This window comes from Hypanus sabinus, chromosome 17 (genome assembly GCF_030144855.1).
Source record: "Hypanus sabinus isolate sHypSab1 chromosome 17, sHypSab1.hap1, whole genome shotgun sequence".
NCBI classification, from domain to species: domain Eukaryota; kingdom Metazoa; phylum Chordata; class Chondrichthyes; order Myliobatiformes; family Dasyatidae; genus Hypanus; species Hypanus sabinus.
The window spans coordinates 38,628,328-38,651,925 of record NC_082722.1 but is presented as its reverse complement, the minus strand read 5'-3'; the positions used below and the strand labels follow the sequence as shown (position 1 = coordinate 38,651,925).

At 41.2% G+C, this 23,598-nt stretch overlaps 1 protein-coding gene across 2 annotated transcripts in view; it reads right to left on the bottom strand.

The window, feature by feature from the left end:
• Positions 1 to 304: 304 nt before the first annotated feature.
• The window catches only part of snx20 (sorting nexin 20), a 98,639-nt gene continuing 75,345 nt past the window's right edge, over positions 305 to 23,598 (bottom strand). For both annotated transcript variants that reach the window (XM_059992873.1, XM_059992874.1), the window contains exons 2-4: positions 21,852 to 22,038; positions 18,124 to 18,257; positions 305 to 2,001 (exon numbers count right to left, since the gene is read on the bottom strand). In XM_059992873.1, the coding sequence (XP_059848856.1) occupies positions 1,330 to 2,001; positions 18,124 to 18,257; positions 21,852 to 22,038 (993 nt within the window). In that variant the 3' untranslated portion in view covers positions 305 to 1,329. The remainder of the gene's footprint in view (positions 2,002 to 18,123; positions 18,258 to 21,851; positions 22,039 to 23,598) is intronic.

The following is a 23,598-nucleotide window of genomic DNA, read 5'->3' as shown; positions in this document are numbered from 1 at the left end:
AAAGAAGACACAAAAGACTGCAGATGCTAGAATCTGGAGCAACCAAAATGATAAAGAAACTCAGAAGGTCAGGCAACATCTGTGGAGGGAAATGGACAGTTGATGTTTTAGGTTGAAACCCTTCATCTGAATCCAAAAAGTCAACCGGCACACTGAGTTCATCCAGTATTTTGTTTGTTGTATCACCAAAAGGGAACTTACCTCATGCAAATTATTTCAAGCTCGTGTTTTAGAAAATGTTCACAGTGTAAACTTACTTCCCCCACAGAGACCACATAAGAGTACAACCTAAAATTCAGCACAATGCAGAATGTTTCCTTTATTTGGCCATAAAATGAGATGGGGAAATTCCAGGGTGAATTACATGGTAACCATTGATTTCCTTTGTATTGGGATAAACAAGTGTTACAGAGCATACCAAACAGCAAACTAAATATGACACAAAGAATAAACTCATTTATTTTGTGCCCAGGCATGGAGAAGTATTCTGAAATTTTTTACACTGTTTCTTTGCTCTGAGCACACAGTGTAGGTTTATTTTTTAATACCCAATGGTTGATAAGAATTAAGTCTTTTAAGTCAAATTGCGTTCCCCTGTCCCCTAATGAGAAAAGGGGGATAAAAGCCTACCCATGGCTATCATTTTAGTCACTTAATTCAGTAGTTCAGTATGCCTAAAGACTATTTTTTACCAAATGATCGTCTATCATTGGATAAAATTGCCTGTTCTGCAGTATTCCTCCCAACATTTCCAGTGCTGTTCTCAGACATGTGTTGTTGTTTAAGCATTATCTTTGCCAAGGTCCTCCTTTGAGGTTTTTCACTTATCTCTTTACTGGAAGAAGCATTTAATCTCTTTTCTCTGACACTTTCTCAAGCATCATAGAAGGATCATAAAGAAATATGTTAAGCTGCCAAATCAAAAGCAAAAGTGATCTAAATGATCTACTTGACTATTGGACAACTGTTTCTAGATTTAATCTTTAACTTTGAACTACATAATCTATTGTTTAACATGCTGAATGACTTAATTGATTAGTAGCACAATGTATAAATATTGAGGTGGCCATTCCAAGATAAGGAAGCTACATTGAACTGGATGGTACAAGCTTTTCATGCCTTTCACCTGCTTTGCAAAACAGAAACTGATATTATCTCTTTTCTCCATGGATGAGAACTCAAATGAGTTTTTTTTTAAACTATTTAGCATAGAATTTAGAATATAAATTATCTTAAAAGTAAGAGGACACTGGGAAGGCCAGCAATAACTTTTTTGTCAATTTAATTAACTGGTCATAAAGACTTCGCAGGGAGATGAGTCCTTCAGCCTCATTGTATAAATTCTTGTACCACCAGCTCTTTCAGAGAAGGCAGGTTATTTTGGCTCCCATGTAGTTCCTCCAGTTTAATCAGGCTGTGTTGTAGGTGTTGCATATTCTTACCTAATTCATTTCCTAACATAATCTGAACCTTTATCAAAGGGAAGTAGTACTTGTGGCAATAGTTTTTATGTAAAATAAGCCCCGCTTTCTCACAGAATTCATAGGCACCATCTATATCATTCAGATCTCTGCAACACACACCAATAGCACTGAGTGTAAGGACAAGTCGATCATGGTGATGCATGCATAGCTTTTCCTGCAAACTAAGTACATTCATAAGACTATTCAAAGCTCTGGTGTACTGTCCACTTCTAAGGAACCCATAGCCTTCATGTACCTCATGCAGGAAGAAGAATTCAATAAATTCATCAGAAAACCGAATGTCTTTGATTGCATATAACTGGGCTAAATAGTCCCTGAATGCCAATTTTCGTTCAGTGATTTTCTCAGGCTGGAAATTTCCAGACACAATTTTCTTTGGAAAAGTAATTTCTTCAACCTCTTCTTTAAAATTCTTCAATATGTTTTTATGCAATTTTTCAAAGTCTGAGTATCGTCGTTCGATATACGATTGGCTGCCATCGTAAGTGCCAGACTTTATCACCACCACTTTGTACACCTGATAAGAAGAAAATATGTATCAGAATAGTTGTGGGTAATTTCAACAACTGATAAATAATTGATAATAAAATTCAAAAGATGCAATGAATATCCTTACAACACTGTAAAATTAATTTTAAAATATCAGCCTAGTTAGTACAATTGAAGATTTCTTATTTTGGTTGCACTAACAAAAACAAAGCAAAGTTGGGATTGTATTCCAATCATTTTTACATGAATGAAACTTACTGCCTCTAAAGCACATATAGGCATTGCATTTTTATTAATTTCTCCTTCATGAAACGTAACATAAAAATGAATATGAAAATATATCAGAAAATAAAACTATTAAGACGAAGGAAATGCTTCCTTGAGGCCCCATTTCACTCTACAATCTGTTATTCAATAGGCAATACCTCAAGAAGGCAGTATCCATCAGTAAGAACCATCACCATCCAGGATATGATCTCTTCTCATTGCAACCATCAGGAAAGAGGTTGGGAGCCTAAAGACACACTCTCAGCACTTAAAGAACAGCTTCTTCCCCTCCATCATCAGACTTCTAAATGGACCATGAACCCATGAAAACTACCTTCCTTTTTGCTCTGTTTTTGCAATACTTATTTATTTTTAATATATTTCTTAATGGATCTTATAGTATTTTTATGTATTGCACTATGCTGCTGCAACAATACAACAAACTTAATGATATTTGTCTGTGATAATAAACCTGATTTTGATCAAAGATAATCCTTTAAAGCATATTTCTTACACTTTAGAATGAATTACACTAATGAATTATTGCAAATGTTATGTTTCCAATTTTGAGAAGAATATAAATAGAATATAAATATAACAATCAAGTTAGAAATATTTAGAATGAAAATATAAAACTCAAGCTTGATTCCTGGAAATTGTCAATATATGATATTGGTTTGGACTTTCTGTTATCAAGGAAGGGATTGGGGCATTGTATTGTAAAGTTGAAAGGGACTCAGTTTTAAATATGAAAATATTTTACTTATTGTTTATGATCAGACTGAAGTATAGGCAATGCTATAGAAAGCAATATCTTCAGCACTTCAACAATAACCTGCCTTCCCTCATAAGATCAGAAGTAGGGAAGTCCATAAAAAACAGCACAGAATTCAATTCCATTCACTGGACCTTGACAAGTGAAATTGCATATGACTGAATCCAATGAGATTTAGATAATATTTAGGGCTGATCAGATTGGCGTCAAATAGAAGTTGCATCACGAAACTGCTGGGCAATGAATCTCCAACAAGAAAGTATCTAATGACTTACTCTTGACATTCAGTAATATTGCCATTATTGTGTTCCTCTTAATAATATCCTGAAGAATACAGGAGTAGAATATCCTGTTGCAAGTGACTTACCTCCAAAAAAACCACGTTCTTTCCACCACTTACAGAATTATGATAGAATATTGGCCTTTAGTATAGTGCCAATAACTTTCAAGACGTTGGACATTTTCCAGGACAAAGTACCTGTCTGACTGGCACATCCATCTACTGCACTTGCATTCATTTGCTCTCATAGTGTCTACAGTGTGTATTAACTACAAAATACACTGCACATGCCATAGACAGCAATCCTCAAACCTATGAAGTAGAATAGAGCAATAAACCATAAGACATAGGAGCAGAATTAAGCTATTCAGCCCATTGAGCCTGCCCCACTATTCAGTCATGACTGATTTGTTATCCCTCACAACTCCATTCTCCTGCGTTTTCCCCAGAACCTTTGACACGCTTACTAAATCAAGAACCTATCAACCTCTGCCTTAAATATACCCAATGACTCAGAAGTCTCCACTGCCATCTGTGGCGATGAATTTCCTCAGATTCACCACCCTCTGGCTGAAGAATTTTCCCCTTATCTCTGTTCTAACGGGACGTCCTTGTATTCTGAGACTGTGTCTTTTGGTCCTACCTGATATTTCCAAAAAAAAACACAAAATGCTTGCAGAACTCAGCAGGCCAGACAGCATCTATGGGAGGAGGTAGTGACAATGTTTCGGGCCGAAACCCTTCATCAGGAGTGAAGTAACATGGGATGGTCAAGGGGGGATAAGAAGTGGGGGGAGGGATGAAGTAGAGAGCTGTGAAGTGATGGGCTGGAGGAAGGTGGAGAATTATGGGAAATAAAAGAGAAAGGAAGGTAGGGCAGGGGGGAGATTATAGTGAGGGGGAAAAAGAGAGAGAAAGAGAACCAGTCTAAAATTATAGATAGGGATGGGGTAAGGGGGGGGTCAGGGGTATCAATGGAGGTCTGTGAGTTGAATGTTCATGCCGGCAGGTAGGAGGCTACCTAGGCGGGAGATAAGGTATTGCTCCATCGACCTGCGTGTGGCCTCATCTTGGTCGTAGAGGAGGCCATAGATGAGGCCACACGCAGGTCGATGGAGCAATACCTTATCTCCCGCCTAGGTAGCCTCCTACCTGCCGGCATGAACATTCAACTCACAGACCTCCGTTGATATCCCTGCCCCCCCCCCCACCCCATCTCTATCTATAATTTTAGTCTGGTTCTCTTTCTCTCTCTTTCTCCCCCTTACTATAATCTCCCTCCAGCCCTACCTTTCTTCCTCTTTTATTTCCCATAATTCTCCACCTTCCCCCTAGCCCATTTCCCTCCAGCCTATCTCTTCCCAGCTCTCTACTTCATCCCTCCCCCCACTTCTTATTCCCCCTCCCCCTCGACCATCCCATGTTACTTCACTCCTGATGAAGGGTTTCGGCCCGAAACATCGTCACTACCTCCTCCCATAGATGCTGTCTGGCCTGCTGAGTTCTGCCAGCATTTTGTGATTTTTTTATTTCCAGCATCTGCAGATTCACTCGTGTTGTTATTTCCAACATGTTATTGGAAACATCTTCTCAATATCTATTCTATCTAGGCACATTGGAACTCCACCAATCTGCATGCTGCCCTGATTTGGAAATATATTGCCATTCTTTCATTGTCACTGGATATAACTCTTTGAACTCCCTGATCATAGCACAGTGGAAGTACTTCCGCCAGAAGGACCGCAGCAGGTTATCATCAAGGGCAATGGAAATATATGTTGGCTAGAGATGCCCAGCTTTCAAAAATAAATAACAAAAACATTCTCTGAAGAGGGGCACAGCAAAGAATATTGAGGGGCTCGGATATTTATAAAAACGGTTAAACTCTAAAGCAAAGATGGTGGCCAATGAATTCTAATGAAATATCTGCAAAGTAAAATGTTAAGTGTTTATTTCCCCACAGATGCTGACTGACCTGCTGAGTTTTATTTTAGCATTTTCTTTTTTTATTTCAGACAAGTGGGACGATGTTGCTAATGTAATTATGGACGTTCAAAATTAATCATGTTTAAACTGCTGCTCAAGATTTATATACAAAATTACAAGTTTCTGATATCACAGTCCTAAGAGTTGAGTTAAATTCTCTTCTGCAAGCGTCATTTTTCAACAGCAAATGAAACAGCTCCTTTCCCCATGAATCTGTGAGTAGACACAAAGTGGACATGATACACAAAACATAAAACTAAGTTTTTTATATCTTGATAATTTTGGGAGCCTTTAGTAGGTTGTCAGTGAGAAGAATATAGTCATCCTATCATATTGATGGGTTATATCACCTACACATTCAACGTTGCTATGAGGAAAGTTTGTAAATGTCTGCACCTTCTGAAACAGTGGTATCAACAAACCTGTAGCAATTTAAAAATGGAATATGGAGTTATATTGACATTGACATTGAAGAGAAAAGTTAGTTTCATTTGAACTGTAGCATATTGCAGTATCAAAGAGGGGGATAAATTTCCTGTTTGTCACAGGTAACCCTCATCTAATAATATCTGTCAGTAACCAGTCTTGTGTAACAAAATGTGGGTATGAGTCATAGAAACACCTATTAAGGTCACACGTGTATTTCCCTTTGAATCCTCCTGCAGCAATATTTCAAACATGAGGGCTTTAATGCAGCTGGCTCACCAAACAACCTGGGAATAATCAGTCACACATAGGAGGCCCTCCAAGCACTTTCTTGAATAAACCAGTTTTTCGATATTCAGAGCAGCTGGGTTTTAAGCCTAAGGTTGTTACACATGGTGGTTTGAGTCAAGTTAAGATTCCAGCTGCCAAGTTTCCATGGTGGGGATACAATATAGATTTGATGGGTGAATGACTTGCAACTAGAATACATTTGGTGGCCAAGGCTACACCACAGCTGTCTGAAGAGTCCCAACAAGAGACAATTTTCACAGTAAGACTTCTTCTACCAAAGCTGTTGTATATTCAAACACATTTTTGAACAGGTTCATTTTTAAGTGTGCTATTAATATCCAAACTTTCCAAGGTTAGCGTTCATAGAAATGCAGCTCTGGACAAATGAAAGGAACAGATTTTCTACCAAAAGAATGGTAGAAAGAAATTAAAGGAAAATAGCATGGCAAAAATTCTGGATGACTTAGTAAGGTTTGAAGTTCTTATATTGCTGAAGTAATACAAGAGAAAGCACTGAAAACAGAAGGTAAAAATTAAAGAGAAAGAATCCAGTTGATATGCTTCAATGTGAGATTCTAACTTCTTGCAAGGTGGTTGCTAAGATGCATTGTAGTTGCAGTGTGTATATATATATAATAATAGTGTATTATTGTATATTATATATATATATATATATATACACAATAAATGTAATCCTTTTTGAATTCATAGTTTTGGCTGGATATCAAAAGGTTCAAATGTTAATTTTTTTGTCAAATTATGCATGTACAATACAACTCTAATAATTATCTTCTCCAGATAGCCAAGAAATACTGAAAAACCACAGGAGTTGTTGAAAGAAAAGTCATTAACTTCCTCCCCACCACCTCTGCACCTGCATGAAAAAGAAAAAGAAGCAAAACTTGCAAACCCAAAAATTGCCCAGTACTTCCAGTGCTGAAGAAAACGAAACATAACTAGAGAGAAACCAAAAGTCATGCTCACCAGTGAAGCTATGTAACTATTTGTGCTCTTTCTGCAAAGCATTCTGCAATTTCATTTTAAACCTCAGATTATGAACGCAACTAAATTATAGGCTATGTTGCCAGAAAAATGGAGTACCGAGTTCCTGGACATATTGTTAGAAGTCTCATTAGCCATTGGAAATTGCTAGCGATCGGTGTTTCGGTATGAAGTCTGTGAGTTCATATTTTTGCATTTCCCATAACTTGGTCTAAAAATTGCTGACTAAAACAGACTTCGTACACCAATTTCTTGTTTTCAGTCTGCTACCAAAGTCAATGCAATATTTTCACTTCGGCAAAGCCTCCATGGTATTTCCAGGATAAATGTTTGATACAGAAGTGAAATCTGACGTTGGACATCATATGTTGGATCAGGAGGATTGTACAGAAAATATTACATAATCCGTTTGAATAAAAGTCCCATTTTTTCACACTTGTTAAATGCCCAAATCCCCTTAACCCCCTAATGATGAAATGGGATACCAATTTTAAGAAGATGGACTGTCTTGGGGGTTTCCAGACACATCAGGGATGCCCACAGCCAGCATTCTTGCATGTTGATGCATTATTTATTTACTTACTTTTTATAATAAATTTTCTAAGTTACCTCATTCTTAAAGTCGCATGGACCTCCTGTAATATTTGACACTGTTTTCAGTCTGGGAGCAATTGTTTATATCAATTGGAATCTGCACCAAACTCATTAATATTCCAGAGCAATCTCTGCATGATTTCTTTCTATTCCTCTCCTCATGGACATTCTCATCAGTTGACCTAACTTCAATTAACATGTTCATTGAAATATGTATATTGGCCAACCTTTTGTCACAATATCCCCTAGTGCAGTGTGGTCCCAAGGCCAGAGTCTTGAGGCTTTTTCTGTTGAGGTTAACATCCAAAATAAATGTAAATCAATTAAGTTTGTGAAACTCAACAATTATTTTAAGAATGCTCTGAAATTGACCCATTCCCTCCCAAACATCTCAATTTGCTTTTGGATTTCAGAAATGTAAATACATAACATTCTGCATAGTTGTCCCTGTTATAATTCTCTTTTAATTGACATCTCTGGCTGATTTATTAAACTTCAAATGAACAAGACTTTCAGTAATTCATGCAGTATCACATCTCCTGAAATGATCACATTCCTCTTTTTACTGCTAAGTTTATATTGCAGAAAGCTCATTTCCCTTATTAACTGGGGAAGTGAGTGTAAAGTGGTACCATACCAGCTAAAGCTTACTTTTAGTTGAATTATTTTGAACTAGATCTAAAGAGAGTGATTCTTGGAGACAGAAATGAGGCACTTTATGCTTTTGTAGGACATTTTCAGTGGCGTAAGCAGGAGCTAAGCATCAGAATAACCAGGTTGATCTACTTGAATTACAATCAGCTTTTTCCTCTGTAATTTTCAAATATGGCCTAGGGTTTGTTTTGGGGAAAACATATTTCAAGCAGTAATATGATTAATAACATTATGTATTGGGAAATGGCATGTTTTTATAACTCCAAACCTAATCAAAAGAAAAATATGAAGAGCCCAGGGATAAACGTGTGTACCACATTTTTACTTTATCAATGTTTCTGCATATGACATGGTGGCATAATGAAGTACTCTATGCCATTCACATAGTATAACCCATAATGAATTATGAAAACAAAGAACATTTAACCAAACAATATATTTACAACATCCCTCAAGTAGAATTGAAATATTAAATGCACAACATGAAATAAATTGATGTTGAAAAGATATTGAAGAAGGTAGTTAGCTTGTATTCTTTCTCAAGAATGCTACAAGTAGAAATGTCAGTTCTTTATTCCTCCCCATAGATGCTGCCTGACTCTGCTGAGTTCCTTCAGCATTTTGTATGTGTTACATTGATAAGCATGGCGTATTCAGCATTATGCCATTTTTACACTGCCCTCGAAAATGAATTTGTCTTTTAATCATACATGCATAATTTTAGATATACTGGCTGGCACAGTGGAGAGACACTGCTTCACGGCACCCGAAACCTGGGTTCACTCCTGACCTCAGAGTGCACAGTCTGAACACTTCTCCGGTGACTGCAAGGGTTTTCACTGCATCCTCGGGTTTTCTCCCGTCAAGGATTCAAAGATGTGTAGTCTGGTAGGTTAATTGGCCACTGTTAATTGCCTCTAGTGTTCACTTGAGAATCTGAGTGGAGTTGTGACAATGCGAAGAGAATAAAATGCGATAACTGGTGGGTTAAAGCCTGCTTCCTTGCTCCAACTATCTGTGACTATGATTATTTATTTATTTAATGACGCAGCACGGACTAGGCCCTTCAAGCAACACCACCCCGTCGATCCCACAATCCCGATTAACCCTAATCAAATCATGTGACAAATTACAATAACCAATAATCCTACCCAGTACATCTTTGGATTGTAGGAGGAAACCGTAACACACAGGGAAAACTCGTGCCTTCCACGGGGAGGATGTGAAGACTCCTTACAGACCAGTGCCAGAATTGAACTGCAAACTCCAGAATGCCCTGAGCTGTAATAACGTCACACTATCCACTGCACTACATTAGCGCCCAATTTGGAGACTATGGTCACTGTTAAAACACACACACACGGTACAGAATTTTAACTTGCATTGATATTCACAAAGGGGAACCAGCTGCAACAGGAATGCACACTCACCTATAACAACTAGTGAGACCAGAATCCAGGAGATAGAACAAAGCTGGGAATCAAAATAAACCTTTATTCAATAAAACCGTTCAAGTACAAGAATCTCAAATCTCAACAGTACAACACAAAGCATGACTGTTTAAAAGTTTTACCCAAGAATATTTGAGACGCTGACAGGAACATCAACCTGGCTGTCAGCTGATCAGTAGGCACAGGTTGTTTTGGCTTGCCGTAACACCTCCCTCTTGAAGATGACTACCTGCAGGATTTGAGCTGAGGGTGGATTTGGATTGGAGCAACTGGCTGATGCTGGCGATCATTTCTCTTAGTAGTTGCTGGCTCTCACTTTCGCGTTGTGATGTTGCTTCTGATGGTGGTTGATTTGGTCGGTGTAAATTGAACTCCTCCTGGAGGAGATAAAGGTCCAGCTCTGGGTTTGAAGATCTGCCAGACAACCTCGTGGTGTCTTTGGGAGCACAAGGCCGCATCTGGTTGATGTGGTGATGCCAGCGGTCTCTGTCTACTACAACTTTGTCAAATGAACGGGGCTAGTGCTCTACAATCTGACCCAGTACCCAGTGGTCTTGCCTTTTGCAATACTTTCTGGCCCACACTGCAGTTCCAAGGTTGAATGATTTCACCCGTTGACCAATGTCTCTGTGGCTGCCCTTGTGCACCTGACATCTGCTGTCCTGAATGCTGAACGCAGTGGCGACATTGCATCCAAAATTGTGTGCAGTTCTCTTCCCAAAAGTGCTTCAGCTGGAGACTTCCCCTTGAGGCCTGGATGTGGTGTAATTTGATGTCAGCAGAAATGTGTTGAGACCTTTGGCTGATTCTCCTTCCCCTCTTGAATTTGAAAGCAGCTGTTTGAAAGTATTCACAAACCTCTCTGATTTGCCGTTGGACCCTGGGTGATATGGGGGTGAGCAGATGCGGATAATTCTGCTGTTCTTGCGAGATGCATCAAACTGCAGTCAATTGAATTGAATGCAGTTGTCAGAAAAAAAGCATTTCTGGCATCCCAAAGCGGCTGAAGATCTGTAGCAGTTGCTGAATGGAAAGCCCTGTCATTGACTTCATAGATAATACCTCTGGCCATTTGGAGGAGGGATCAACCAGGACCAGGTAGGTACACCCATTGATTGGGTCAGTGAAGTCAATATATACTCAGCTCCAAGGTCTGTTAGCCTGAGCCCATGGTTGTGGATTGGCTTGATGTGAATCAGTTGCTGCCATAAAGCAAGGTGCCTTCTTGCATACCGAAGTGAAATCTTTGTCTATGTCCGGCCAGTATGCAAAGCTTCTTGCCAGGGCTTTCATTTTATTGATGCCTGCATGACAGCAGTGGAGTTGTTTCAGCACTTCTGGTCGAAGTGTTCATGGAATCACTGTTCTGCTTCCAAACATTAGGCAAGAGTCTACAGTTGCGACCAATGAGTGACGTCAGAAGAGGGGTGCAACACCTTCCTCAATCTTGACTGGCCATCTGTCAACAAAGATGTGCAGATATGCTGAACATGAGGATCTGCAGACGTTTCTTAACTGATTTTTGTTGACAGTGACTGGAACAGTTTCAGCAGCTGCCGAACAACCCATTAGACTTTGCAGTCGATTGAAATCACAGCCACAACTGCATCTTCATTTTCAGCAAACCAATCTTAAGTCTGGAGAGGGTACCTGACCAAGTTCTTGGGTTGATGTGTACTTGATTTCAGACTCGTAGGCTAATATCTTTGTTGCCCACCTTTCTAGACTGTTATCTGTACATACTGGGATTCCTCACTTGGACCCGAAGATAGACAACTGGCTTGTGAGGAGAGTGAAGCATCTGCCAAATTGTGGAACTTCTTCACAGCAAAGATGATTCTCAAGGCTTCTTTCTTGATTTGTCCATAGTTCCTTTCTGCTGTGGTCAGTGATCTGTCTGCCTGCATGACAGCTTTTTCAGAGCCAACACAGATGATATGGGCTATGACAGCTCCCACCCTGCAGTTGGACACATCTGTCACAATGACAATCGGTAATTCTCAGTTGAAATGTGTCAGGAGAGGCTTGGATGACAGCACATTCACCTGATCAAAAACCTCTTGGCATTGTTTGGACCATTGAGCAGGGCACTGCTGGGTGAAATGCTGAATAATAACTGATCATGCCCAAAAATGATCGTAAAATGCTGGCAGCTGATGGTGGAACCATTTCTAAGATAGCAGTGATGTCCTTATTATCTGGGTGATGACCATGCTCATTTATGATGAATCCAAGATACTTGATTGTAGACATCAGGATGCATTTTTCTGCCAAAAGTTGCAATCTGAAGACTTGTAGTCTGTTCAATACCTGCTGCAGCTGTTGGCATAGTTCTGTCTATTCATGCAATGATGTCATCAAAGTAAGAGGCTACCCCATCAGTACCACCCAGCATCATGTCCATAAGCTGTTGGAAAATTGAAGGAGCTGCCTTTACCCAGAAGGCAGATGGAGGGAGGAAAACAACTTCTTATGTGTTATAAAAGTGATAAGATACTTTCAATTTTTTTGCCCCTACTAGAAGGTAGGCTTCAGCCGTCCAACTTTGCAAAGTATGACTACCATTCAGTTTTGCAAAGAGATCTGCTGATATTGTTACATCTCCAGAAGTGCAATGAGGATAGTTGACAAGTCTGCGCACACACACACACACACATACCATTGGCTTTCTTGGTAATGACTTGGAGCTGCCCAATATGAGTAGTTGACAGCTCTAATATCCCTGGCTTGTTGCAGGAGACCGAGCTCTTGCTCCACGACTATGTACGGTACTGGACTTTTGGGACAGAAGACTGGCTTTGAGTATGCACACATGGAGTTCTGTGTGCCTTTTGGTGCAGCAACCTAACCCTTCTTGAAACACTGCTGCAGTTGTAGTTGTGAGTTATAGACTCACATACTGATGGTGGTACAGTGTCACTGGCATGATTTGAATGGCCAGTGTCTTCATGCACACCTCATCCAGAGATCAAGCTTGTCCATCCAGTCAATGTCAAGGATGTTCAGATCTGGCTGGTCTGTTATGTAACACACACTATTGACTCGGTTACTGTCCTGCTTTACCATGCAGCACGGTTTGCTGATCAGCTGGAAGTTTCCACCTGATGGACTACAGGCAGAGTAATGAGTTGATATGACTAGTGGGGACATCAGTGCGCACCATGTGCATTTGGAGATAACCATATCACGTTGTAGCTTGACCAACTGATTGATGATAAATACATTGAAGTATCGTCTCTCCGGGGCAAAGTGGATTTTGAATATGACCATTAAACCCCTTGTAGATTTTGATGGCTTTTGGGAGATCTTAATGACACAAAGTTGGGGGTGTTGTGGATAGTGTGGAGGGCTGTCAGAGGATACAGCGGGACATTGATAGGATGCAAAACTGGGCTGAGAGCTGGCAGATGGAGTCCAACCCAAATAAGTGTGAGGTGGTTCATTTTGGTAGGTCAAGTACGATGGCAGAATGTAATATTAATGGTAAGACTCTTGGCAGTGTGGAAGATCAGAGGGGTCTTGGGGTACGAGTCCATAGCAGCTCAAAGCAGTTGCGCAGGCTGATTCTGTGGTTCAGAAGGGGTACAGTGTATTGGCCTTCATCAATCGTGGAATTGAATTTAAGAGCCAAGAAGTAATGTTGCAGCTATATAGCACCCTGATCAGACCCCACTTGGAGTACTGTGCTCAGTTCTGGTCACTTTGCTACAGGAAGGATGTGGAAGCCATAGAAAGGGTGCAGAGGAGATTTATAAGGATGTTGCCTGGATTGGGGAGCATGCCTTATGAAAACAGGTTGAGTGAACTCAGCCTTTTCTGCTTGGAGTGACGGAGGATGAGAGGTGACCTGATGAGGTGTACAAGATGATGAGAGGCATTGATTGTGTGGATAGTCAGAGGCTTTTTCCCAGGGCTGTAATAGTTGCCACAAGAGGACACAGGTTTAATGTGCTGGGGAGTAGGTACAGAGGAGATGTCAGGGGTAAGTTTTTTACTCAGAGAGTGGTGCGTGCATGGAATGGGCTGCCGGCAATGGTTGTGGATGTGGATACGATAGGGTCTTTTAAGAGACTTTTGGATAGGTACATGGAGCTTAGAAAAATAGAGGGCTATGGGTAAGCCTAGTAATTTCTAAGGTAGGGACATGTTGGGCACAACTTTGTGGACTGAAGGGCCTGCATTGTGCTGTAGGTTTTCTATGTTTCTATGTTTGTCCTTCTGTTTCCCTGGCCTGGAAGACAGTGGACGGTGACAAAGGTCTCCTTTGTGACCACGGCACTGGCATTTGCTGCAAATGTGCTTCCTGTACTGGCAGTTCCTTGCATAATGCTATGTACCACAGTTCCTACAATCTGTGCTTGGCCACTTGGAGACCTGCTGAGTGATGATGTCTGGGCCATTGGAATCTGCATTGACATGGTTCTGTTCGACCAGGTTGGAATCATGTTTCAGGCTGATCAAACGCTGACATTCTCGAGTGACAGCCTGTACAGACATATTAGGGTCTTGCTGCAGTCTGGCCAGGAGCTGTTTGCGAACGTCTGCATTGCCAGGTGCCTGACGTCTGCAAATAAAAATCAGATATTTGAACTGCAATGTTACCCCTCTGGAACTTCTCACATACATTGCTGATGACACCAGCATATACAGTGAAGTCATCCGCGTTGTGTTTAATGGGTTTTAGGCAGTGGTAGCGAACACTGAAGCAAGATGACTGCTTTTCAAAAGTGCTTGTTAGGCTGTTGGACAGTTTTGTCAATCGATTGGACACATGGGCTCTTAGGTAGAGTAAGCTGAAATAGCACTCACATTCAGCAATATCCAATTTTTGGAGCTAAATGCATGTCCTCTACAAGTTGTCTTTGCTGGCGAACTTGACCAGGAATATATCTTTGTAACATTTGAACCATAATTCAAAAGTAACTCCCAAAGCAGTATCGAACTGCAAGTTAGAAATAGACGTAACAACTGACTCTACTGACACATTTTTTGTTCAGTGTTTGATGCCGCCATCGTTGACCTCACAGATAACCTGTTGGCTAAGGTTTTGATTAACTGCGTGCTGTCTCAGATTGAGCTTGCTGTTGTTGTAGAATTGTGCACCCGTGTCGATGTAATACAGGACCCCTTCGCCAATTTGTTGTGTTCACTCACGTATAACTACCGATCAGATGTGAAGCCAGGGGATAGAACAAAGGCGGAACTCAAAATAAATATTTATTCAGTGAAGCCACACAACTACTATCTCAAAACTTAGCAGTACATCCCAAAGCACAGCTATATAAATGGTTTACCCAAGAACATTCAAGACATTGATGGGAACAATGAGCAATCAGTGAAAGTTAGCCTGGGACTGGTTGTCAGCTGACCAATTGTAGTTGGATGTTTCGGATTACTGTAACACCTCTCTCTTGAAGATGATTACTCGTAGGATTTGAGCCCTTTACTTTTTCTACCTATCACTTCCCAGCTTCTCACTTCATCTCCTCTCCCCACTCGCCTACCTACCTTACCCCTCAGATGGTTTCAACTATAACTTATACTCCTTCCTCTCCCCCACCCACATTCTTATTCTGGCTTCTCCTCTCTTCTTTTCCAGTCCAGATGAAGGGTCTCAGCCTGAAACGTCAGTTCTTTATTCCTCTCCATAGATGCTACCTGACTTTGTTAGGTTCCTTCAGCATTTTGTATTTCTTTCGTTGATAAGCATGGTGTTTTCAGCTGTTATGCTATTTTTACACAGCTCTTGAAAATGAATTTGTCTTTTACTCATATATGAATAACTTTAAATATACTGGCTGGCACAGTGGTGCAGCTGGAAGAGACATGGCTTCATGGCACCGGAGACTCCGGTTCAATCATGACCTCTGACTGTGCGGAGTTTGAACTCGCTTCCTGTGACTGCATGGGTTTTCTCTGGGTTCTCGGGTTTTCTCATGACAAAGATCCAAAGATGCGGAGGCTGGTAGGTTAACTGGTCATAGTAAATTACTGCTCATGTTCAGTCAAGAATCTGAGAGGAGTTGTGAGAACGTAAAGAGAATAAAATGGGATACATGTATGAAACACCCTGGTCTCCTTGCTGTGTAAATGTAAGGAAGACAACCTCAAGCCCTGCTAAACTAGTGAGGGTGAGGCACTCTCCCACCCCACACCCCCACTTTGTGTGGCTGCTGGGTAATTTGCTACCCTGTTACAAACTGGTGCCACAAAATAACAGATAGTGCACTACATACTATTAAAGGAATTGTATTTATGAACCTTAACTGCAGGGATAATAAAGAATAACAAAAAGAAAAGGGCTCATTCTAATTAAACAGTCAAATGTGCACAAGTTGGAGCTTATATTGAACTTCTCTGTTACTCACGCGCTGGGCCCCCACCAACGTGAATACCCACACCACCTCCCGAACGCCGCTCGCAATCCTTATCGAACAAACGGGTCTCCCGCTGGATCGTATGCTACGACCGGTTCTCCCCAGTGTCTTCTCTCTAAATCTCCCACCAAACGCAGAAATAAACCCAAACCCAACCTTATTGTCCCTCACCGAGAAAACCTCCTGCTAATTGGATGCCACACATTCCACATCATCCCTTACCTTCAATAGTAACCCAAGCAAGCTGCTCTTACAACTGCCAAAATGAAATACATACAGCATAACAGTAAAAATATGAACAAGAGCATTACATGTAGGATTAGTGTAAATGGATGGTTAATGGTGAGCCAAAGGCCTGATTCCATTCTCCAACTATCTATCACTCCATGATCTGGAAACTACAGTCACTGTTCAAACACACACAGGTGTGCATAAGTTCAAAGGAAGTTACAAACATTTAATTTGCACTGATATTCCCAAAGAGAAATCGACTGCATCCCCACACATCAACAGGGATTTTACGACATAATATCAGAAAGAGGGAAGTTAGGTCATGGGAAGCCCCGAACAAACAAAAAAGGGTGAAAATGATTTTGACAGCTGATGCCTCTTGGCTTTGTAGGCTGAGAAATGTATCAGAATTTGGAATGATTCCTGGATTCTGAAATATTCAGAAACAACTAAAATTATGTAAATTATGAAGACTTGTTAAACATGGAAAAATCAAAGACTTTAAAATGTCAATTAAAGGTATTTGAATATGCTCAAAGAACTAAACTATTGAAACAAATGGGTAATTTGTCACGGCAACGGGTCCTTCCTGCAGCCGAACATTCAAGTAGATTCCCTTCTGCCAGTGCTGGATAATTGTCGTAACTGCACACCGATGCTGGATTCCAATGAAAAGTTTGATCTTGGAGCAGATTTAGGAAAGAACTATTGCAAACAGGTAGCTGCGCTTTTAAATCTTCCAAATTCACAAAAAAGTATCCAAGCTAATGAAAATGACAAGGAAATATTGGCAGGTATATTACCATCCCTCAACAAAAACGGAACTAATATTTAATTTATTACAAATCTGACTAACATAAACCAACAAAATTAGCAAATGACTACATTTAGTTTTTAATGCTGAGTTAAAGACTTAGTGCCAGATTACTCAGAGATAACAGGTAAATAGTTATTTAAAATTAAAATACCCATAGTGATAAGCCCATTCAGTTCAACAAAACATTATAATCTACATCCAAATCCCTGGCTACTCAAAATAGGAACAGTACATTCAAGAGTATACTAGTTGTCTGACGTTTGAGGTGACATTTGAAAACAACTTGAATTTTTATCTCAAACACAAGAAAATCTGCAGATGCTGGACATCCAAAGCAACACACACAAAATGCTGGAGAAACTCAGCATGCCTGGCAGCAGCCATGAAAAATAGTAAACACTCAATGGTTCAGCCAGGGATCCTTCATCAGGACTGGAAAATAAGGGGAGAAGTCATTGTAAGAAGGTGGGAGTGGGGAGGACACCTTATAATTAGTCTGGGATTCTGATGACATAAACATCAAATTCTCAAACTTTCTGTAATTGCCCCCCCCCCTCACCATTCCTCATTCCTGTTTCCGTCTCTCAGCTGATCTCTCTTACCTGCCTACCACCTCCCACTGGTGCTCTTCTCCCTTCCCTTTCTCCCATGGTCTTCTGTCCTCTCCTGTCAGATACCCCCTTCTCCAGCCCTTTATCTCTTTCACCAATCAACTTCCTAGTTCTTTCTTTCACCCCTCTCCCAGTTTCACCTATCACCTGCCATCTTGTACTTATTCATCCCCTCCCCTGACCTTCGTATTTTGATTTGCCCCCTTCCTTTTCAGAACTGATAAAGGGTCTCAGGCTGTAACATTGACTGTTTATTCTTTTCCATAGATGCTGCCTGGTCTGCTGACTTCCTCCAGCGTTTTGTGTGAGCTGAGTTCTTATCTAGTGCCTCTTTGACCATTACCTTCTGTATAAACAATAGCTACGCAGTCTTTTGAATCAAACTCACCACGTGTTTGGACCACTGATCTTTCACTGTTCTGGTTTCTGGTATATCGAAGAGCAGGCGGATTGGTTTCACCTTTTTATTCACAGCGTTCCAGTACTGAAATAGCTGCTTTGTGGTCAGCATAGTTTCTGGCACTGCAGTGGTGAAGGGGGATAAGAAGGGAAAACCAGATTGATTTCAGCTGAAGTACCCATCAAAAAAGACACTTATATCACTTTTCTTAGAAACAATTTAGGAATGACATCTCAATTCTTCATAATGGTGGATTTTGATGGAACATTTATTATAAAGATTACATTTTCCAATTACTATCACTCCTTTTTGTTATAGAAATGTCAGTGCAGAAGTACATTTGGCCTTCTAGGTCAAAACCACTACATCCCCTTCAAATGAACACGTAGATTCTAATCCCATTTCTTTGCATTATCTTAAATTACTTATGAAATAATGATCAAAGTACCCCTTAAATGCTGTAGATAGTCCCTCTACAGATACTTGCTCTACGTATTGGTTTGAAAAAAATTGTTCAAAGAACGTCTGACTTTACTTTGCTAAACTAGAATCCAGCCCCCATGTGACTAAATTGCTACGATGTAAAATTACACAGCTTATTATTTATGAGTTTGCTCTCTTGAACTTCCCTGTGACGGTTAAAAAATATTTGACTTTTGTTTCTTTGTCATGAGTAACAAATGAGTGTTTCATGATTTTACTATTACTTATTTTCAGATTTAGTTGTCACATGCAGATCGAAACGAGCAGTGAAATGTTGTCTGCATTAACAACCAACAGACTAAGCCAAGTACTGGAGTAACCTGCAGTACTGCCACACATTCTGATGCCAAATGTCATTTATACAATAGAGCTGTCAAAGGTACACATAATATAGAATCTGTTAGCGAACGTACTGGAGGCTTGATTCAAATGGAGAGCAGCGGAGACAATTCAGCAGTTTACGATGACTTCAATAATCAACTGCAAAATAACAACTCACAAGGGGCCACAAAACAAGAGAGAACAAACTCTAAACTCACAAGCAACAAAGTAGTTGAAGACTAGCAGCAACTTGTTGAGGCTGGCTGGCTCGGTTGAGTGAACAAGGGCTGTGGATGTGAGCTGGGTTTAAATAGGCTGCAGGTGATGAGTTGGAAAGAGTGGCAAGTGACTTTTGTTAGCTGGGTGGAATCTGGGAGGAGCTGGACTGTGCAGGTCTGAGAGATGCAGGCTTTGAAAATGCCTAAATTGTTGGAAAGCCCAAAAGACATCAAGTATAGTGGCCGTACTTGATTGTGGCCAGCAGTTGTTATGAATGCCATCTTCTACTCATCCCTCTGGTGGATGAAGATCAAGTTGTATGTGCTCCGTTGGTCCTTCTTGGTGAAGTTCTGGGCTCTATGGAGTGTTTTGAATGCACTATCCATCAAGAGTAGAGGGTAGAGTTTCTTAATAGTAACTTTATTGTCCATGGTAGTCAGCGCAGGGACCAAGACACCCATCTTTCTCCTTGACAAAGGAGAATCCTGCAATGGATGGTGACTGGGACAGGTGAACGAAGTTGTTCTGTAGCACTACAGTAATGTAGTTATTCATGGCTGGCTCTCAGGAGAGGAGAGGGAGAACAAATGAACTCAAGGAGAATGGTGCCTGGAAGGAGGTCGATCACACAGCTGTGTGGTCTGTGAGGCAGCAGGGTGCTGGCCTCACTTCCACAGAAATCAATGGTGAGGTCAAGTGTTCCCGTCTCGACAGATTTTTGGGGTGAAGTCAAATGAGGGGGCAGGCAGGTGGTTCCCCAGTTCAGCGGTGAACCAGATGACCAGGCAAGGGGAGAGTCATGAGTGGAAAGCCCAAGATGAGAGGAACGTTGGGCAAGGAACTGGATAGGCTTGCGGTGCTGTCCAATGCTCGTATGCACACCCTGACCATCCCAGACCCCAAGGGATGTCTGCCAATGGCTGCGGTGCAGAAGGGGTGAGAGGTAAGCTGGGTAGGGTCCAAGCTGTACTGCACGCAGAGTCCAGTTCAGAAAGCTGCCTGCTGTGCTGAAATCTGCTAGAACCTCCTGTACATATAGAGCCGTCGGGGTGCGGAGGAGGATGGAGAGAGTGAGTTGGGCTATGGCGCTGGATAGAGGGGCCGGGGAAAGGGTGGGGAAGCTGACCAGATAGAAGGCCCCTCATCTCTGCCTGGTAATGCCATTTTTCAGAATGCAGTGGGCAGCTGATGCATGTGTGATCGGTTGCTTCACAATAAGTGCACAAGTTGTGCTCCACCGATGCACACGCTCTTGGGGAATTAAAGAAGCTCTCCTTACTGCACAGCTTACGGAGGCGTTGCTGATGGGAGTTCTGCAGCCTGAAATGGTTCCGGGAATGGAACTGGGGTTTTGGTCGGTGATTCAGAGTGCCGTTCCATAAGATGCTTCTCAACATGAAAGGCCAGTGTGATGAGGCTTTCAAGGTTGGTGGGCATCTTCCAGGTAGACAACTCAACTTCCGAGTGCTCTGAGAGGCTGTGTTGGTAATGGGCCAGCAGTGCTTCAGCATTGCCACTGCTCTTCACCACAAGGTTCCTGAATTCCGTGAACCCAGCACCGAGCACGCGACTTAGCACAGGCGAAATATCCAACCCACTGCCTCCCTTCCACTTCCTGGCAGTGAACTCCTCATATTTACTGTAGATGGTGGTTTTGTTGCCCCAGTAAGTGGCGGCCCAGCTCAGAGCTCTCCCAGTCAATGGGAATTTTGGCTCAGTCTGTAGAATACTGAGATGGCTGCTACTCGAAGTGAAAAACTCACCGCCACATTGTGGCATTGGGTTTGGGATCCGTGAACGTGTCCGGGCGCCAGAACCAGCGGCTTCGAGGGAGGGGGTTGACTGGCACAGGGCTGTAGTAATGGGTCGCGGATTTGGCTGAGAGTGGTGAGCAGATGGTCAGTGGTTTCCCGCTGCTTCTGGATTGTGTGCTCGTGTCAGCGGGTGACTTCCTGCAGGCCAGCAGACTCTGCGAGTTCACCCATCCTCTCTGTGTATGAAGAGACTTGACCCAAACGCAGAGCAGCCGAAGCAATTCAATGGTGAACAATGACGCTGATGATGATCTGTAAAATTACAAGCCTTGAGGGCCCACAAAACAAAAAAACAGATACTAAACTTTAAGGTAACTGAAAGCTGGGAACAACTGGTTGAGGCGGGTTGTTCATTATGGCTGTGGACGAGAGCTGGGTTTAAATAGTCTGCCGGTGATGAGCTGGAAGACAGTGACAGGTGACTAGTGACTGGGATGAGCCTGCCTGTACAGCCCTGACAAAACCTATAATTTGCAACTATGTTGCTTACTTCTACAATGCCTACGAATGAGTCTTGGAATAGCTTTTACATTTTAATAGCCATTTTTAACTTTGCTCTAACCTGAAATTATTTTATTCAAGTTTTTCCCTTATCTGTTAGGATTTCCAGCTCCTGGAGATCAGGAGTCCATGATTTTCCATCTACTAAAATAAAAGGATGGGAGCCAGATACTCTTCAATCCAAAGACAGAAATATCCAACCAGTTAATTGCGCTGATAGTCTGCCAAGGTGCTAGTCAACCTAAGTCGTTTAGGCCCCATAGATGACATATGTATAAAGTAGGGATGCTTTCAAATTGTTCAATAGCTTTATATTGCACAACTTGGCATTAACTTCAGCAGTGAAAACATCTTCTGGCCTGACATCATATTTTTTACCTGTTTTGTTCGGTGGTGAGACTCTCTCCATTGGATTGTGTCTTTGTGCTTGGGTATCCGTGCCTCCAGCAACAGTAACACGCTTGTCCTTGTCACCACAAATTGTCGCTGAATGTTCATTGCTCAATGACAATTTCTCTAGCTTGCTGATGTGATCAATGCTGTTATGTTCCATTCTTGTAATAACCTGCAACATGTAAAAACACAAGATTGTATTGTTTAATTTAACTCAGAGATTTTATGATCACTAATTCATTGAAATTAATATTCAGCATCTGATGATTGGGTAATTTAAAAACTATGAGGAAACATTTTTTCTCTCAGATATTTACTTGGGACATAGAAGAAGTTTATTTGGTTCACTGAGTCTCTGCCAGGCTGTCAGAACAATCCCTTCAGTACCAATACTCCGCTTACATAACTTAGACTCTCCTTCTACCCATCTGCACTAGAAATTAACATCAATACCTATCTGAAATGTGGGAGGAAAACAGAGAACGCAGAGGAAACCTCTGTAGCCCCAGAGCCCAGACATGGGAAGTCAGAATGGAATTCAGTATACTTGACATACTGTAGAGAATTCCTTAGAATTGGGCTGTGGCAAATAAGGCAGATCCTTGCAATCTTCTGGAATATAGTCAAAGTTCAGAAGCTCCAGAGCAGCAAGCAGCACATTAATGTTCACAGATTGCCACTGTAGCAATAGTGAGGCTTAAAGGCAGCATGAAACTCCAAGCCTTGCTCTTCTGGCAGGGTCTGCCTGCATTACAACTGGCTTAGTGTGTAAATGATATTGGCATCTTCAAATATTCTTTGAGTGCAGAGGGCCCTAAGTTTATATGGAGATTGATTTCTCTCAATAACAATTCCAGTGGTTTATTACTATATTCACATTGCTTTTATAAATCATTCTGTTTAATCTCCCAAGTTCATGGGTGTATGGGCCATTCAGAAATCTGATGGCTGAGGGGAAGAAGCTGTTTCTAAAACATTGAGAGTCTGTCTTCAGCCTCCTGTACCTCCTCCTTGATGGTAGCGATGAGAAGAGGGTGTGACCACTTTCCTTTTATTCCTATGGCATGCTCTTATTAAATGCCGCGGCAGGCACAGTGAGCCAAATGGTCTACTCAGGTTTCTGTTCTTGTCAGAAGAGGTAATATTAACTGAATGAAAATCCCAATTCAACAAGTTAATGTGAGGATGTGATATATATATATAATATATGCATCATGAAATAGTTTATCAAGTGCAATCAAAAATATAAATTTGGTTCCAAAATTTAATCATGCCTCAGCAGTATGCCTCATACAACTTATTAAGTTATGATAAGCCGTTCTGTTTGCATTACAGATACATACCAGTGGTATTGAAAATAGGTAGCTGCCAACATCAGTCACTGCTTTTTGTTGATTTGAGATATTTGTGCCGAGTTGTACAGTGTTAAAACAGCAGACAAAAACAAGGAACCATAGCCTGAACAATGGTAAAACATGTCATCTGTGATAGCAATCTCAGAATCCCAGTGCAGAGGAAAGACAGACTCCAATGTAGATACAGCAAGCAGACGTTATTCATAAGAATTCCAATGGATCATCGGTGACTTGGCTGAGCGACACCACGAGACATAACATTCTCAAAATTAGGACCCCGCGATTAGTGCCAATCAGGCTTAAAACTTAAATAATACAAGTAACATGGAATCCCCGAGCCTAGAAAAATAAACTCAACAAGAACACACCAGGAGACA